Here is a 19586-nt window from a genome sequence, read left to right on the forward strand (position 1 = left end):
GTCGGGGTCAGCGCGAGGTTAAGTCCGAGTGCTGTAGGAGTTCGTCCTATCTGACAGTCGCCAAAGTCCTAATGCTAATAGCACCGCTAGCAAGCCATTCCCTTCCACCTGGATCAAAGCGTGTCGCGAGGGTCTAGTCCAGGCGTGAGGCCGTGGAATAATAATCAGGATTCGCACTCAGTCAGCGGAAGAAGAAGAAGAAGAAGTGCTTAGGTTTCAGGATTTCTCCTTCTGTCTCTCACGCTCACACTTTGAAATATCTGCGACTGTTGAACGTTTAAACTTTGCCTCGTCTTCTCTTTGACTCATCATCTAAGAGCAGTTCCTTTAATGACAGCGATAGCTCAAAAACAATCTTTCATTCTGCCTATGTGTCACGATATACAGCATTCATCACAACAGGAGCTGCCATTTGAGGCTGTTTTGTGAGTTTTCTAGTGCCTAATATTTTTCAAAACCTTCACAGCTGCTAGTTAGAGCCATACATCAGCCCCCAAAAACAGATGAGGAAGAACTTTTTCCTCTCTTTTTTTTTTTTAAAGCCCAGCCCGGCAGGTATAGTGGCATCCTCATGGCTGGCGTTATGTAGCCTCTTTCTCATTAGAATTTCGTCCTCTCCGAGTAAACAAGCATGTTGGAGTTCTGCCAGAACGGGCAAGTTTCTAATAAATGGCTCTCGTTCGGGTTCCATCTCAAAGACTTTCATTACACAGTCCATTACTGACTCCTTTCTCCTTAAAAAATCCACGGTATGAAATATGTCCATAATGAAATTGGAAATGAACAATACACTCTAAAAAAAAAAAAAAAGAAAAAGTGACCTCTTTTAGCATCACTACAAATGTAATCCCATCCGGATGTGTCTCTCTATTTAGCAATTGTACAGTTTGTGCCATCAACCTGATTTCCTGCAGAAATAATTGTTTTCTGATTGACAGCTACAGAGAGTATGGGGGGGGGGGGGGGAGCAGATGCATCTGTTTATCAGGAATTAATGGCTTTTTTAATGTGGTGTAAAGGATCTTATCCTGTGTATGAATTATCCTATAATAACCCCTAAGCAGTGGATTCTGACGCAGTGAAGTGTGGAAGGCATGCTTAGCATTCTCTCTCTGCATAATGGGGGGGGGAAAGGGAGTGTAAATCTGATTCAGTCACAATCCATCTCATGCAAATGACTCTCCACTGATGTGCGGGACCTTATCATTGCACCTTACTGCAAATGAAAAGGTGCAAGTGTTTATGAGTGTGTGTCTGAGCCCAGCAGAGATGCTGATTCTGCACGTGCACATTCAACGCCTGGTTATTTATATATATCTTCAGCCTTAATGGTCAGCTGTCATGCTGGCCATATGGATAATACAGTGACATATACGTCAACGTAGTCTCGCGTAGCCAGACCTTCAGACTGACGGCAGAAGGTCTGGACTCTATCAGAGCTTTTCTTGGCCAAGGACCGCCGTTTGATTGACATGTAACCCAACCAATCACAGTTCGTTTTGTTCCGCGTCATGTTCAGGGGCGTGGCAATATAATGTCGATGTCCCTACAATAACAGACCGGTGTGCATCTAATAAATTATTCATTCATGAACGTTGTGCAAGTTTACTGCAACAATGGAGCCGCGAACTTCACATACTTTTTGAAAATCCAGCGTTTAATTGATCCTGGCAAGCGCTATTGTCGCAGTTGTAAACACAACGGCTTTCTTCTTCCACGAGGGGTTTTGGCATCACGGCATTTGTTTCCAGGCGGGCCGATAAAGAATGCGACACACACGTCTCCCGGACATCCTGTAGAATTCAACTAATCAGATCGCGACTTCGAAACTCCTGAAGTGTTTCCAGAAAAGTGTGCCATATGCATCAGACGTTCAGCCAACGGTTTGTGGGCGTGACGTCTGAGGCTGAGACTAACGTCAACGTACCTCGCAAGCAAGTTAGCATGCATAACAGGCATTTAGATGGACAGGAAAGTATTCTAGAGTCACATGTGAGACCATCTGTGAGAGACTTGGCCGAAAATTAGGTCATGCAACAGGACAATGATCCCAAGAACACCAGCAAATCTACAACAGAATGGCAGGAAAAGAAAAGAATCAAGGTGTTGCATCGGCCCAGTCAAAGTCCAGACCTCAACCCGACCGTAATGTTGCGATCCTCAATGAACTGAAGCAACGTTGTTAAGAAGAGCGAGCCAAAATGATGCGAGATACTGATACTGTCAAAACCATTCCTTCAACTTATTGCTGCTAAAAGTGGCTCTACAAGCTATTGAACCATAGGGTGGACTTACTGTAGTTTGTCACCCATGGCTTTTCCATTTTGGCTTTAGTTTTGTTAAAGCTGCAGTCCGTAACTTTTTTGGGTTAAAACTTATCCCAAATAATATTTTGAGCAAGTACATATCCAGCCAGTGTTCAGAACTCTCTGCTTGCCGTAGCTCGATTCAAAACGGTAAGCTTGTAATAATGTTTTTAACTCCAGTGGTACTGGTGGATTTCCGTGGGAAATTCGAGCATGTCTTTGCCTCATTACGTCACATCTGTACACATAAAGAAGAGTCTCGGCTAGTCGGCTATGAGTGTGAGGATGTCGGAGGTGGAGATTTATAGCCTTTTCTCACAGCACTTGATATAATTAAACTCATCAATTTGATGGCGGATCCAGAAAGGTTCAAACGACAATCACCAACTGGAGATTCACCCGTTGTAAAACGCAAAAGACTTCGGATTGGCTACAGAAAAAACAGACTGCAACCGGCCCGTGCAAAATCAAGGATAAATATCAGAAGGGCATTAACAAAAGAACAAAAGTGGATGTTTCTTACTTGTTCAGACGACATTTTCCGGTGAAAATTGTTATGTTGGTCATTCTTCCAAAAAGTAGAATCTGTGATTGCCGAATGCACACCGGCGCACACATTCTCCTCAAAACATTGGATTCATCCGCGCTGTGCCGTGCCGAGGCACAACACACGTAAAATTACGTGAATAACTGCAATTGCAGATTTCGAACAGAGAGAGCGACAAAGAGGAAAAAACGACGGACTGCAGCTTTAAATAAATAAATAAATAACAACACAGTGTAATATGCAATTTGTTGTTGTTCATCTGAGGTTGCATTTACCAAAAAATATTGAATGGAGTAAGAAGTGTGACAACTTGCCCCGGCCTCCCCTATCACTCTAAACCAGTCTCTGATTTCTTTGTACTTGTTTTACTTTATACTTTCGTCTGCAAAGTTGATCTCAGGACTCGAATATCTGTATCCAGATGAAGAGCTTTTGATCCCTCTATTCAGAAAACTCCTCTTTGATCATTTCTCCCAGCTTCAGCATAGAGCCCAACTACGACTTCTTGTATATCTACGATGGAACGGACAGCAACAGCCCTCTGATCGGGAGCTTCCAGGACAGCAAGCTTCCCGAACGGATCGAGAGCAGCTCTAACAGCATGTACCTGGCCTTCCGCAGTGATGGATCTGTCAGCTACACCGGCTTTCACCTGGAGTACAAAGGTAGACTCTGACATTTCTCCAGCCTAAACGTCCAAACCGTTAGTTAGAAACACATAATTCTGACTGCACAGTCTAATTAATTGTGGCTAGTATTCAGCTGACGGTTTAAAGGGATAGTTCACACAAAAAATTTACATTCTGTGATAATTTACTCACCCTTATCTATTTATTTTTCTGTGTGATTTTAGTGTAATTAAGATACTTTTCTAGTTTTTATTATTAGTTTTAATTTTTATAATTTCCATTTAAGTTTTAGTTAAAGTTTTAGTAATTTTGTTGTTGTTGTTTTTTTTGTCATTTCCAGACGTTTTTCTTTGTCTATATAGTTGTATTAATTTTTATTTTAGTTTTAGTTTTTTCAGTACAAGTTAAACTGAGTAAAAATGAGAAATGTTGTGAGGCTACTTGCTGAAATAAAATGTTTTTTATATTTTTATATTTTATTTTATTTCAAGCATATATATATTAATATATATATATATACACTACCGTTCAAAAGTTTGGGGTCAGTAAGATTTTTTAATGTTTTTAAAAAAACTCTCTTCTGCTCACCAAGGCTGCATTTATTTGATAAAAAACAATAAAATAAAAAAACAGTAATATTGTGAAAAATATTATGACAATTTAAAATGACTGTTTTCTATTTTAATATATTTTAAACTGTAATTTATTCCTGTGATCAAAGCTGAATTTTCAGCATCATTACTCCAGTCTTCAGTGTCACATGATCCTTCAGAAATCATTCTAATATGATGATTTGATGCTCAAGAAACATTCATTATTGTTATCAATGTTGAAAACTGTTGTGTAAATTTTTTTTCCAAAATTCTTTGATGAATAGAAAGTTCAAAAGAACAGCATTTATTTAAAATAGAATATTTTCTAACATTATAAATGTCTTTACTGTAACTTTTGATCAGTTTAACTCATCCTTGATGAATAAAAGTATTGATTTATTTTATTTATTTCCCCCAAAAATAAAATAAAATTCTTACTGACCCCAAACTTTTGAACGCTAGTGTTTAATGTTACAAAAGCTTTAGATTTTAGATAAATGCTGTTCTTTTGAACTTTCTATTCATCATACAGTAGCATCATGAAATAAAAATGTAAAAAACTGTTTTGAACATTGATAATAATCATAAATGTTTCTTGAGCAGCAAATCATCATATTAGAATGATTTCTGAAGGATCATGTGACACTGAAGACTGGAGTAATGATGCTGAAAATTCAGCTTTGATCACAGGAATAAATTACAGTTTAAAATATATTAAAATAGAAAACAGTCATTTTAAATTGTCATAATATTTTTCACAATATTACTGTTTTTTTATTTTATTGTTTTTTATCAAATAAATGCAGCCTTGGTGAGCAGAAGAGACTTTTTTTAAAAACATTAAAAAATCTTACTGACCCCAAACTTTTGAACGATAGTGTATATATATATAGCTTTAAACTTGCTGTTGCACTCTATGCATACATTTTTAATTACGAAAATGAAAAGAGTGTTTTTAATTTACCTTGAATAAAACTTGCTGAAAGTACAGTTTTGTGAGAATCATCCTTAAACTTAATCCTGAACTTGATAAAACAATTATCTTTATTTAAAATGTATTTCAAGCCTCCAAAATATGTTTTAAGTCTTAATATATTTTCCTTTTGTTAACTTTTGTTCTTAAACACACTGATAATATACAGTATATATATATCTATTTGGTTATGTTGTAAAGTAATTTTGGTTTCAACTTTCAACCAATAACCACCCATCCCGCAAGCTAAGATACACCTAAAGTGATTTCAACCCTTGCTTTTCCTGCACCTTCTCTCCATCTCTCACAGCTAAGCTGAGGGAGTCATGCTTTGATCCCGGTAATGTGATGAATGGCACTCGGCTGGGCAGTGACTACAAGCTGGGCTCCACTGTGACCTTCTACTGTGAGGCAGGCTACGTCCTCCAGGGCTACTCCACGCTTACCTGCATTATGGGTGATGATGGCAGGCCTGGCTGGAACAGGGGGCTGCCCAGCTGTCAAGGTACAGTCCGCAAGTAAAGATGGATGCTTAAGAGAATCTCTGAAAATAACCGAAGAAAAACAGCTCGGTCCTGCTAACGTAGACCAAACAAAATGAATCAAACACATAAAATGACTTGTACATGCTTCGTTAGCCAAGATTTTTTTTCTATCCAGACTGGTGTCTCAAAAATAGCAGTTCATCATGAATGTTTAAGCATAAAATAATGAGTGATCTGGGGTGTGTGTGTGTGTACAGCACCATGTGGAAGTCGCTCTACTGGGACAGATGGAACCGTGCTGTCGCCGAATTTCCCGAGGAACTACACGACGGGACAGAGCTGTATGTACGCTATCTCTGTTCCCAGGGAGTTCGGTGAGTAACTGGAAATACACAACAAGATTGGATGCAGTTTAACCACATTTAGCAGAACACGGCAAAGGCATAAAAATACTGGAGTGATGCTTTTTCAATGCGTTTGGTGTTTTTAACATACTAATTCTAGAGGCTTTTTGTGCTCAAAACTCTCTTTATTACGTCTGAATGTGGTGTTAAACATGTTTAACTATGTTAACATGTTAATTATTTCACACAGTCCTAGTTTAAATTCAAAGGGCTCTATCTTGCACCCAGCGCAATTGACTTTGTACACCGACGCATGTATCATTCCTATTTTGCACCCGACGCACAGCGGACTTTTCCCTCCACAGACGCACGTCTGTAAATTAGGGAATGAACTTGCGCTCCCGGGGGCGGTTCAGCGAAAAGAGGAGGTGTGTTCCAGCGCAAACGTTCCCTGGTGCTATTTTGCAGTTTCAGAAAACAATTCCGCCACAGACCAGGAGAAACCTATTTCTCCTATTTTAAGGGCACATGCTTGGCCATAATGTAGCGTGTGCACAACGCGCATACACTTTGCTTCTCTCATCTACACAGACGCAGCAGTTGATATTTTTGCAAACCATACATAATTAGAAGGAAAAATATTCCACACGAGGGAAATCATTGTGGTGTCCAATTTGGGTGTGTTTCTCCATCCCCATACAATGTCACTTCTCTGTGTTTTACGGCCCTGACGAGAACGTCGGTCTCCTCGGCTGTGAACCGCTCCTGGCGTGCGTCTGGCAAATCCGCCGTTATAATAGCAACCCGCCATGGAACAAACGTGTCTGCTTTTAAAGGGAATGTGAGATGACGCTCTGATTGGTTTATTTCACGTTACGCCCAAACCACACCTATGAGTAATGAAGCTACTTCAGACCAACACATTTTAGATTTGCGTCGGGCACAAGAGTCATTTATCCCGCCGGTATAATAGCAACAGCGCCCGAGATCCGCCCACAAAGTTACTTGCGTTTCGCGTTTGATACTTGCGTTTCGGATCGTTAAAATAGGGCCCAAAGTCTCATCATGTCTTGAACATATGACACTATTACATACCATAATATTCACATTCACTTTGAGTGTATAAAATCACGTTACTTTTCAGTGTGCTTAATAGTATTCAATGTGCTCTTCAAGTCTTGAAAGTATATATTTTTAATGATCGTACTTGTAGATAATATAATATTATTGAAATAAAAGGCCACTTAAATGTACTTAAGCAGTACACTCTCATGACTGTTTATTAACACACTTAAGTGCACTTTTGTAATGTAAGTTTTACTTTAAAGAAGTACACTTATTTTGATGTGTTGACTGACATACTAAAGCACATGTAAAGTGCTGGATTATAATTTGAACTGTAATGTGTTCTTCATTATATAAGTTAATATTTGAATTGTACTAAATTGCATATTCATCATTACACTTGTGTTATTTAGATATTTGACATAAAAGTTTGAATATAAATGACATTAAAGTTTACCATAAATGCATTACAGGTGGTCAAAAACCACTCATCTAATTGCATTAAAAATCAATTTAAACTATTATACGTTTTCAACTAGTTGCAATAAACATGTGATGTCAATACTTCAGTTTGCACTTGAGTATCTTCTTATTTGCATAAAAAGTATACTACTGTTTTAAAAAGTATGCTGAAGTGTACTACTTCTTCACAAGGGCGAGTCTCATCTGAATTATGTTGAAGTATACAAGTCTCCTGCATTCATTTCTATACTGTACATTCAATTTGCTAGACAGAATGTGTGTAGCTTAGCAACTAGGCTCCTCGTCTTTCATTTACACTTTAAAGCCATCTGTCGAATATGGACCTGTCTAGAAGCAAGGTGTTGTGCAGTAAGAATATGTCATAGTCTTGAGAGCGTAGCCAGTTTGGTGTCACTGCACAAAGACCCGACCTTCCAAACCAGCAGTGGAAAAAGAGATGAAGAGATGAACTGAAATGAATTTGGTCTCTGTGAGTCTCTGTGTAACAGAAGTGTTGGAGAAGCTGTGGCTTGTTTTTTAAAGTAAAAATTAAAGTAGTCAAGCTACTGTTTTTAAAAAAGCATTTAGCTACTATCTAAACAGAACCAACTACGTTTAAAGAAGAACTATTGTGCTTTTATTCTTCCGGGAACGAACTCGTCCCAATATTCCTCATTTAAATAATTAATACGCAGAATAAAGGGGCGGGGCCTGGTTGAGTTAGTTAGTAGTGTGTTAAACTGGCGGTTATGGTAAGGGGCGGGACATTTCCCAAACACTCTTGAAACAGTTGACCAATCACAACACACTGATCCAGCCGACCAATCAGAGCACAGAGTGCTTTTCAGAAGGAGGGGCTTCATAGAGACAGGAACTAAACAGTGCTGCGTTTCCCAAAAGCATCGTAAGCCTAAGTAGTTCGTAAAAACGATCGTACGACTGATCTTAATATTATGGTCTGTTTCCCAAAAGCATCGTAACTTAAGTAGCACTTAAAAATCATCGTAGATCTACGAGTGCTCTTGAGTAATCGTAAATCCCCAAGTGCATCGTAAGAAGACAGATTTATGAGGTCACCTGCAGGACAAACGGCAGATTACACTTTTATCTAGATTTAACAGATTACACTGCAAAGTGAGTACAAATATAAGGTTTTGATTGTACTTCTTTATTGTACACTTTATTGTACTTGTTTTTTGTTTAAATTAATGTATAAATTAAATAATAAAAAATGGAAGAAAAAAATACACATCTAAATTAAATTAATGAACAAACATACAAAAAATCATAAAAGAACAAAGTAATGTGGGAAATATGCTTCAAAGACTGGGCAAAATATGGATAAAAAAATAAATAAATCTGTCAATGACTTGGTGACGTGCACGAAAACCAGCCATGTATTGGGCATTTCTTGCAGACCACCTTCCCTGATCTTTGAACACCCCGGGTTGCAGTTAGTTTGCAATGTCTACCCAGATGTTTTGTTTTTCCTTATTTGTATGGTGTCCTTTAAATCTGTTAAAAATAACATCTTTGTTTCGCTCTATCTCCTGTAAAATTAGGCCTACATTAATTGAATCTTTTTTGAAAGGTATCTTTTCTTGTTTGTTTTTTTTTTGTTCATACATTTTGTCAGTAGGCTATCTCCGCCTGAATGTAGACTTTAGACTTGTCTTGATTGCTAATCCACAGATGACGATTATTAGGTTAAATCTAATAATTAAGGCTAAACGTTCAGAATACGATTCCATATAAGGTTATATTTCAGCACTTCGCGAATGGACAGCGACTCTTAAGTAGCACGTAAAACGAGTTCTCGCGCGTTCATGTTAAGTGCATTTTTGGGAAACGCTTGTGGAATTGCTGCGAGGGTTCGTAACCTTGCACGTAGAGAGCGCTCTGAAGAGCTAAGATACATCGTTATCGGGAAACCCGGCCCAGAGCGTTACTGACAGACTGGGAAGAGAGGAGCTGCAACAATGGAGAATATGAGGAAAATAATCAGCATTCATGAAAACTTATTCTAGTAGAGCCCAAAAACATTTTATGAATGTTTTATTGAACTGCCCAAAACGATTTATTTTTGTTATGTATTGTTTCTTTTTTAATTGTATATTGGTACAGAGTCGGAAGTGACTTATTTGTTAAGTGTGGTGCTGTATCTTTGTGTGTTGAAGCTGCCGTGACAATGCAATTTCCTGTAAAGATCAATGAAGTATCAACAACAAACAAAATCAAGACTTTGTAAAAGGGTATAATAGGTCCTCTTTTAAGCTACCGAAAGGGATAGTTCATCCAAACCTGTATCACTTACTTTCTTCAGTAGACCACAAAAGAAGATATTTTCAGAAATGTCACAAAACGGATGAAACATTATTCAAAATATATTTTGTGTTCCATAGAAGTAAGTAATACAGGTTTGGAACAACATGAGGGTGAGTAAATGATGACAGAATTCAAATTTGGGGGTGAACTATCCCTTTAATTCATTGAAACAAGTTCAGATTGTGTCAGTATCTTGTATATTACCCAGAATCCTTGACCTGCTGTATTCCAGGGAGGCTTGAAATGTTTGCAGACAGCCTGTGATTGTATATCTCTTGTCTTAGGTTTCATTTTTGTGCTGAAAGAAAGCCTCTTTGCTATCCCAGTCCTGTACCAAGAAGGCTCTGGTGTTATTATGAGGTATTTGGTGTTGAAAGAAGAGAAACCATGACTAAAGAAGGAAAAAAAGAAAAAAACTCCTCTGTAAATGTATCTGTCAGTTTAACTATTCTGGGGATTTTAGACCTCCCTCACAAGCATCGTTTGGCATTATGCGAGCGGTTTGTGATGTCTCCCCGAGGCCCGTCTCTGGTCATTGAACTGCTCGCACTGTGATGGAAGGTCCTAAACGAGTTAGATGTCATTTGAAATGAAGCCTTAATAAAACGCAAACATGATAGCTTTGCAAATGAAAAGGAGTGAAAATGAATCGTCAGCAACTGAGGTGTTTTAGCCCCTGAAACGCATACATCACTCCACTGAACTCGCCATTTTCAACATTGGCATGTGTACACGTAGTACTAAACATACTGTGAAATATCGCCTGCTTGTTCAGTTCCCAACATAAATATTGACTTTCAGATTCCTCTGCTATACAGTACTCTAAACTATTTCTGTCAAATGAGTGGGATACAGATTGAGTCAAAGCGTTTCTCTCTGACTAGAAGACCAATTGCAATAAAAAAATCAGTACTAGCAGGCAAATGCAAGGGAAACAAAGATATTTGCCGTAGTCTTCAAATTGAGGTTTGGGCAGAATTAAAAAAAGCTAGTTCATCATTTACTCGCATCATTTCTTTCATTCTTTCTTCTGTGGAACATAAAAGAATATATTCTGAAGAATATGATGAAAGTCAATGAAACATTGAAATTTCTACTTTTATGTTCCACAGAAGAGAAGAAAGAAAGTCGTAAAGCTTTGGAACGACATAAGAGTGAATAAATGGTGACAGAGTTTTTGTATAATTAACATTTTTGGGTTAATAGCCGTTTTAGAATTATTTTATTTGAAATTTAGTTTGTAATTTAAGAGCTATTCTAAATTCAATGCTGAGTGGTACGCAACTCTGTTGATCATAGGAACAAAAGGAATTGTTAATTTATGTCTATGGATTTTAACCCCAGGTACTGAGATCTAGACATAAACAATCACAGCAATTCGTCTTGTTCCCCCGGAGCTGTAGTTCAAGCCATTAGTAATGATTGGAATTGCAAAAGGGCTGAGGTTATTTTACATCAACGAAAAATTAGTAAACCATGCCTATCTTTTAAAGTGATATCCTTATCGTTATCTGCAAAGATACATCTATTATGCTCAATTAGCAAAGCCAAATGTCACAGTTTAAAAAAAATGAATAAATACAGTCTTGGGCAAAATAGCGTGCAAGACTTTACCGAATGTTTTGACTTTAATTAGTCCTGTATGAGTTTGGTTTACATTTGTCATCCGCAGCTCTGTTCAAATCATTCAATATGCGAGTGGAACAAGATAATGGCAAAAAAAAGTACACAAATAGAGAGTGAAAAAGAGAGCAAATCCAGGAAGGGAGATGTATAAGTGTGTTTTGTGCTGATGTGGCTGAGCTTCTCTTCTGCTGGGAGGGGGGAGATTTCATTATCATGCACCTGAAGTATCGTCAAACATCCAGGCCAACAGAGGGAACGATTAAAAGCTTAAAGTGCCTTGTAGAACAAAGCCTGGGCTGAGCGCTTGTGTTGGAGTGGAGATACATATCTTACGGTTGTCATAAAAGCTTTTGTTTCGTCGGATTCAGAAACGGTATGGAAGCAGATCGTATAAGCCAGAAAAGTAATGATTCTTGAGATATCGTGAAGCCAGTTTTATTGGTGGCCGTGGTCCGGGAATACAAAGTCTTGCATTCAATCCCTTGAGACTGTGAAGGAATCATAAAATGGACATTGCCATTGCTTTGAGTAGTTTGTTGGCGCACAAGGCTGGTGGTCAAACCTGTGTTGTTTTTGGCCAATGCCGATGTCTGGGCCGATATAATGCTGATATGTGAACATTTATATTATTATTATTTTTCATTTAGCAGATGCTTTTCTCCAAAGTGATCTACAAAAGAGGAACTATACAACAAAGTCATTCATCCTTGAGAGACAGTCCTGTGACACGCAGTTCCACAGCTGCTGCAGAGAGAAGTTAAAATAAGTGAAAAAGAGTTAAGAAAGTTAAAAAAAAATGCTTAGTTGTAGGTTGAGCGCTCATTGTTGTGCTGTTTTTTGAAGGTAGAGAGGGTTTGAGTTGTTCCGATACCGTCGGGAAGATCTTTCCTCCATCGAGGTTCACTGTCTGTGAAGATTCAGGAAGGGAATTTTGTGCCTTTTTGTTGGTACCGTGAAGCACTGCTCTCGCACTAACGCAGATTTCTGGAGGCAATGTACATTCACAGAAGTAAGTGTAGGTGGAAATGTGGAGAGCGGATGCAGATCCAGTAAGTACAGTGAATGATGGCAAATAATATTGCAAAATTGCTGGATGTAACTTTTTTTTACTCTACTAAAGCATAAAAATACCATAGCATGTTTCCTAAATATCTGCAAACATATTAAGTACACATACTCGTTTCTCTTAAAAACACTTCTACAGCCAATTATTTTACTTATTATTTTGCACGTTCCGTGTTGTATGTCGGTTTTTGTTTTGGTCTGTGTGACTCCGCCCACTGCCAGTTCACCCAATAGTATTTCGACACCCCGGGTTGCCAGTTGCAGGAAACACAGCGTATCGCCTTGGAAACAAGCAAACAAACTGGGTCAGAGATTGCAGATTCCACACAACCTAAAAAGCCTCGATATCCATCTAAAAATCTCTATGAAGCATATTAAAACGCGGATAAATCAGCTCATCAACTAAGTCTCCTTGACTTTTGTTGTCAATTTCGCTCCTTCCTGTTGCGTGTCCTCAAACTGGCAACTCGCGTGAGCGTCGAGTCTGAGGAGAGGGAGGAGGAGGAGGAGGAGAAGGAGGAGGAGGCAGGGAAACAACGATCTCTGAGATTTCAAATTTGGACTGCAGTACCTATTTCGACCACTAGCTGTCATTCTTACAGACATTACCTTTAAATAACGTATTATGCCCTTTTTCAAAGTCTTGATTTTGTTTTTGGGCTCTACTAGAATAGGTTTTCATGGTTGAATGTTCAAAAAACACATTATTTTCCCTCATATTCTCCATTATTGCTGCTCCTCTCTTTCCAGTCTGTCAGTAACGCCCTGTTTAGTTCCTGTCTCTATGAAGCCCCTCCTTCTGAAAAGCACACTGTGCTCTGATTGGTCGGCTGGAGCAGTGTGTTGTGATTGGTCAAACGCTTCAAGAGTGTTTAGGAAATGCCCCGCCCCTTACCATAACCGCCAGTTTCAACACACTACTAACTAACTCAACCAGGCCCCGCCCCTTTATTCTGCGTATGAATTATTTAAATGAGGAATATTGTGACGTGTTCGTTCCCGGATGAAAACTAAAGACTACAATGGAGGCGTTTCTTTTGTAAAGTTATAAATGTCTTTACTGCCACTTTTGATCAATTTAATGCTTCCTTTGTGAATAAAAGTATTAATTTCTTTCAAAAGCCCAAACTTTTGAATTGTAGTGAATGTCAAAACATTAAATATGTAATTCATAAATTATAATTTGCTAAATGTTATATGTAATTATAATATGTTTAAATGTTATAATATGTTTAAATGTTCCAAAGTGTTTAAGAACATTCCTGAGAAATTATATAATTATAGGTATTTTGGTATTTTTTGCAGAAAAAAATAAAAATCTAAACACCCATAAGACTAAATAACATCAGCTTAAAGCGAAATTCAGATCCACTGGCAGATTTGTGCTTAAAATAATAATAAGAACACAACAATTTCCCAAAGGTGCAAGAAAAATAAACTTAATTTACAATGTTCTCTGAGAACAAGTCTAAATAATATAACATGCAGTTTAGCTTTAAGTAAAACTGTTAAGATATTTTCTACTTAGGAAACAAGACATAAATCCTCATTACGGAAGGATTTTCTTGCAGTCGTGAAGAAACAGTAATTAAAAAAGATGCACATTACATTGCTAACATTCACTGATCTTTATGGTCCCTACTCACAGTGAGCAAACACTTCAGATCCTGCATTCTTCTGAATGAAAGACCCACACACACACACACACACACGTGCACAGACGTATCCCATCAGCTCTGATCTGTAGGGCAGAGCTCTGGAGCCCCCTGTTAAAAATGCAGCACTCCACTGCCTTTTTTAATGTTTCATTATTCTGTCACAAAGAATGATGCCGGCAATATTTCAGACAATGACAGGTTTGGTCTGAGAGATGCATTATTCAGAGCGTGCACCCCCGGCCCATGTCCCCGTCGGCTCCCACCACCCCCGCTGGCCCCTGGCAGTCGATACAAATATGCAGGGGAATCCTCGCTCGCGAACGCTCATGGTCATGGGAAAAAAAAAATCAAAATCGATGATCTCTGACTGTTAAATTATTCCATGTTGCAGCCAGAGCCGTCAATTACGGCTTCATTTCTGCGTTCTGTTTTGGAAAACAGTTTTCTGCACGCCATACAAGTGGGCATGATGTGTTTTTAACTGTTGATCAGAGCGCCGCACGAGTGAGCGTGCTTTTCACAGCTTAAGATAGTAAACATTTATGTTGCCAAACAGCGCTAAGCCCTGCGAGCCGGCGCTGCGGAGCGGCATGTTGGAGATGTAATCAGTGAGATGTTAGTTTTACTTCAGAGCATTCGTTATCTGTCAGCTTGTCTTGCAGATTTCAGTTTAATCAGTCGAGAACCTTACGTTGAGCTTAAATATAGGCTGTGCTCCGTGCATTAGTCACGCGTTCCTGCGTTTGCTGGGATCATGCGGGAAGCTCGGTCTGGGCACTGCGTAGGTGTTGCATTAGCAACCTTGTCACCTTTACTGTTGAATTACAATAGAACGTTATTAATATGTTTTTGAATCATCTGCCCGATATTTCATTCAAAAACTGATATTAGATTTGCAACACACTCTTACAAATAAAGGTTCCAAAAAGGGGTTTTCTCAGCGATTACAGAAGAAGCACCTTTGGTTCCTCAAAGAACCTTTTAGTGAATATTTCTTATAAGAACTATTTTATATTAGTGTGAACATTTTAGTAATCTGAAGAATCCTTCTCCACAATAAAGAACCTTTTGTGCAATGAAATGTTCCGTGGATGTTAAAGGTTCTTCATGGAACCATCAGTGTCAATGAAGTGTGTGTGTGTGTGTGTGTGTGTGTGTGTGTGTGTGTGTGTGTGTGTGTGTGTGTGTGTGTGTGTGTGTGTGTGTGTGTGTGTGTGTGTGTGTGTGTGTGTGTGTGTGTGTGTGTGTGTGTGTGTGTGTGTGTGTGTGTGTGTGTGTGTGTGTGTGTGTGTGTGTGTGTGTGTGTGTGCTTGTGTATGTGTGTATATGTGTGTGTGTGTGTGTGTTACACTAAGAACATTAGTGTAACATTTTGTTAGAGTAACATTAGTGTAATGTAACAGTGTGTGTGTAGGTGTGTGCGTGTTAGCGTGTGTGTGCTTGCGTATGTGCATATGTCTGTGTGTGCATGTTTGTGTGTGTGTGTGTGTGTGTGTGTGTGTGTGTGTGTGTGTGTGTGTGTGTGTGTGTGTGTGTGTGTGTGTGTGTGTGTGTGTGTGTGCGTGTGCGTGTTAGCGTGTGTGTGCATGTTAGTGTGTGTGTGTGTGCTTGCGTATGTGTGTGTGTGTGCTCGTGCTCGCGCGCGTCTGTGTGTGTGCGCGCGCGTGCGTATGTTTGCATAGGTGTGTGCATGCTAGCGTGTGTGTTTGCGTATGTGTGTATATGTGTGTGTGTACTCACGCGCATGCTACACTGAGAACATTAGTGTAACATTTTGTAAGAGTAACATTAGTGTTATGTAACATTAGTGTGTGTGTGTGTGTAGGTGTGTGCATGTTAGCGTGTGTGTGCTTGCGTATGTGTGTATATGTGTGTGTGTGCTCGCGCACCCATGTGTCTGTGTGTGTGCGCGCGCATATGTTTGCATAGGTGTGTGTGCTTGCGTATGTGTGTGTGTGTGTGTGTGTGTGTGTGTGTGTGTGTGTGTGCGCGCGCGTGCGTATGTTTGCATAGGTATGTGCATGCTAGCATGTGTGTATATGTGTGTGTGTACTCACGCGCATGCTACACTGAGAACATTAGTGTAACATTTTGTAAGAGTAACATTAGTGTTATGTAACATTAGTGTGTGTGTGTAGGTGTATGCATGTTAGCGTGTGTGTGCTTGCGTATGTGTGTATATGTGTGTGTGTGTGTGCTTATTAGAGACATTATGGTCATTGTAATTAATACATTAATAAAAACAAATTAGTTTTTCAACTGATATATTGTGTATACTTGTGGAATTTGAAGCAAAGCGTACATCACTACACTACATCTTCCTGCTTACACATGAAGACATGTACAGTATGAATGAATGTAACATTAGAGACCATATCAGTATTTCAGTATTTTGATTTATCATTAGGAATTTGCTTTGGGGCGCCTTTCATATGTAGATGAAAAACAAGAAAGACTTTCAACAACGTAGCAATTCAAAATGAATGCATATAGAGACATTAAATAAACTCCCTTTGTGAATGCCGGGGGCGACCATTAGAGCAGTTACACTTTCTATATTTTCTGTCACTAAATAGCTTTTCCCCTGGCTGACTCTGACCTCCATACAAACAAACACACACTCAGACAGTCACAGTTGCATGTCTTTGACTGAGACGCTCTCTTGGAAAGGGATCGCTCTTCTCTCTCTACAAAGCTATTCTAAAGCCTGGGAGAATTGGGAATTGCAAGCCCCAGAGCCAAAACATCAGAACAGAGCAGAAGTCAAGGCAATGTTCATTTACCAGCGAGAAAGAGAAAGCCGAGGAACACCAGGGCTCTGTATTATTATTATTATTATTTTATTTTTGTTGCGTTTCATGACTCAGTCAGACCAAAGGTGCTAAAGTTCTCTCCTCTGGTAAATCTCAGTCAAGCAGTAAGTGTCATTTCTTGACTTTGCCGTTGGCTAAGGGAACTCAAGCACAGTGTTTTCCAAAAGTAATTCTTAAATTAAAATCTCAGCGGTAAGGGTTTCTGTGGTGTTTAACTTTTAGTTTCAATACTTCCTTTTATAGTAAGCTCCTGAAGATCTGACAGCTGTGAGATTAGCTTGGACAAATATTTTAACAAGTGTAACAAAAATAGATCAAAGCATTAAGTCTTGTTGTGAATATAAATGTATTTGCAACAATAACAAAAAAAGATAGTAAATTCTTTTAAAGAAAATTATGCATTAAATTGTTAAATTTATATATATTAAATGTAAATGTATATATAATGTTACAAAATATTTCCATTTCAAATAAATTAAGTTGTTTTGAGCTTCCTGTTCATCAAAGAATGCAGAAAAAATATGATCTTTTTTTTTTTTTTACAAAATTATTATGCAGCACAACTGTTTTCAATACTGATAATAATAATCAGAAATGTTTCTTGAGCAGCAAATCAGCATATTAAAATGATTGAGTGATAATGCTGAAAATTCAGTTTTGATCAATAGATTACAGAAGTAGAAAACATTATTTTTAAATTGTAATATTTCACAACATTAGTCATAAATATATGCTGATATGAGAATCTATATGGAGTATATTTGACCTGAAAAGCTGAAAGAGTTGTCATTAAGGTTAATGTCAGCTGATTGTCAGGGTCAGTGCAACCATAAACTTGCACAATTGTGATGCCATCATGGCTATTGTCCAGGTAATTAGCAAAGAAGCAGATGTGAATCTGCCAGAAAACAGTGAAGGTTAAATGTCCACAATATACGTGAAGGAAATAGGCATATATCAAACTGACCTTGCATGTTGGCAAGGTCCATCATAATTATCGAAGTGCTTACACCGTCAGAATAGCGCTCTGATGCACCATAAGCCTGTCTTCAGTGTTAATTGTTAATTAATTACATATGCGGTTCACAAGTATACATGCTCTGAATTACACAGTCTTGCTGTTTATACACAGATATTTGATTTTACTTTACTAAAAGTGCAGTTTCATAGCCATGATGGTACAAATGTAATGCATAGTTATTGACTTCAGTCTAACCTATTTGACTATAGATGCTGTAGAATCTGAGGATGACATAGAGCCGGGAGAGATCAGAGGAGAGAGGTTTACACACACCGATACTGGCCTATGACAGTTACATTAGCAACACACACAGCTGTACTTTAGCCATGAGTAGATGGTTTTGTCTAAAGTAGATTTGGATTACACCTATAGAGGGCCAATGCAAGACACTGAAGCCCAGAGGAAGAGCATGAGGGATTGGCTAGCACTTAGAGGTTTAACCCTCAAGACATTCGACATCGATATTGATAATAAACTTTCTTTTTTTCCTCCTTTGAAAGACACTGGTTATAATTTTAAAAAAGACATTAATGTGTTTTTTTTGTTTTTGTTTTTTTGTGAATTTTGGATTTGGATTGGATTATTTATCATACTGCAAAATGCTGAACTGTTTTAAAAAAAAATTAAAAATTAAATAAAATAAACTTTTTATTATTACTATTTTATTTTTTTCATTTATTTTTTATTTTATGTATTTTTTATTTTTATTTTACAGGTTCCTATTTATATTTTAGTTCCTAAAAATATGGACCCATAAGATTCAAGTTGTGTCCCAAATGACAAGACTATACACTTATACACTATGTACACTATGCATTCATCCGTGAAGTGTGTGAATTTCATAAGGTTGCATGAGTATGGTTGAGCTCATGACGTCTCCAACATTCCACACTTAGTTTTTTCGGTTAATTATGTGCATTATCCGGGTATTATAGTGCACTTTTCTATTGGGAGTGTTCGGTGTGTGAACACACTACACTACTCACACTATTTATACTACAAAACGTCATAGAACAGTGCAGAAGTTGTATTTCATGGTTGTATTTGTGCATGGAAAATAGTCTAAACATATGCAAGTTTAAACACTTTATTTTCCGGGCAAACAAGCTCAGACTGCTGTTGTTGTTTTTAACCATAGTAAATATAAAAAGGCTACAATTGGTTCTCTGAGAGTTAACCACTACACCACACAACATTAGCGTACTTAATGCAATTACTCAATTTAATGCAATGAGAAAAAGAAAAATATTTGTACCTTCTGCGATATCTATGTTTAGACACAAACAGGCTTTTGGAGCTTCTCCCTGTGTTTTGTGCGTGCAGCGTGTGTTGATTCCTCTATCCCCACCATGTGGTGAGTGTGAACGCTGCTATCTGTCCTCCACACACACACACACACACACACACTGCAGAACATCCTTCACTGATAACACATGCACAGGTGGCCATGCTTTTTTCACTGTATTTTTATCCCTGTCTGAATATGTTGTTTTTTGTGGATATTGCACCTGGGGCCAACTTGATTTTGATATGCGCAGGGCTCATACATGTTATCTATAAATTATTAATTTGGTGGGGAAATGGCTTGTGGGTCATGTTTACTGCATGGATTATATTTCAAGTGAAATACAAACCCTGAACCTTTGTGGCATTGTTGTATACAGATGTGAAGCG

At 38.2% G+C, this 19586-nt stretch overlaps 1 protein-coding gene across 1 annotated transcript in view; it reads left to right on the top strand.

The window, feature by feature from the left end:
• csmd3b (CUB and Sushi multiple domains 3b) overlaps positions 1–19586 on the top strand; it is a 466880-nt gene that overhangs the window by 321755 nt on the left and 125539 nt on the right. The window contains exons 30-32 of the mRNA XM_082185594.1: positions 3331–3518; positions 5359–5553; positions 5791–5907. Coding sequence (XP_082041720.1) covers positions 3331–3518; positions 5359–5553; positions 5791–5907 — 500 coding nt within the window. The remainder of the gene's footprint in view (positions 1–3330; positions 3519–5358; positions 5554–5790; positions 5908–19586) is intronic.

The sequence above is a fragment of the Leuciscus leuciscus genome (genome assembly GCF_965113295.1).
Source record: "Leuciscus leuciscus genome assembly, chromosome: 12".
NCBI lineage: Eukaryota > Metazoa > Chordata > Actinopteri > Cypriniformes > Leuciscidae > Leuciscus > Leuciscus leuciscus.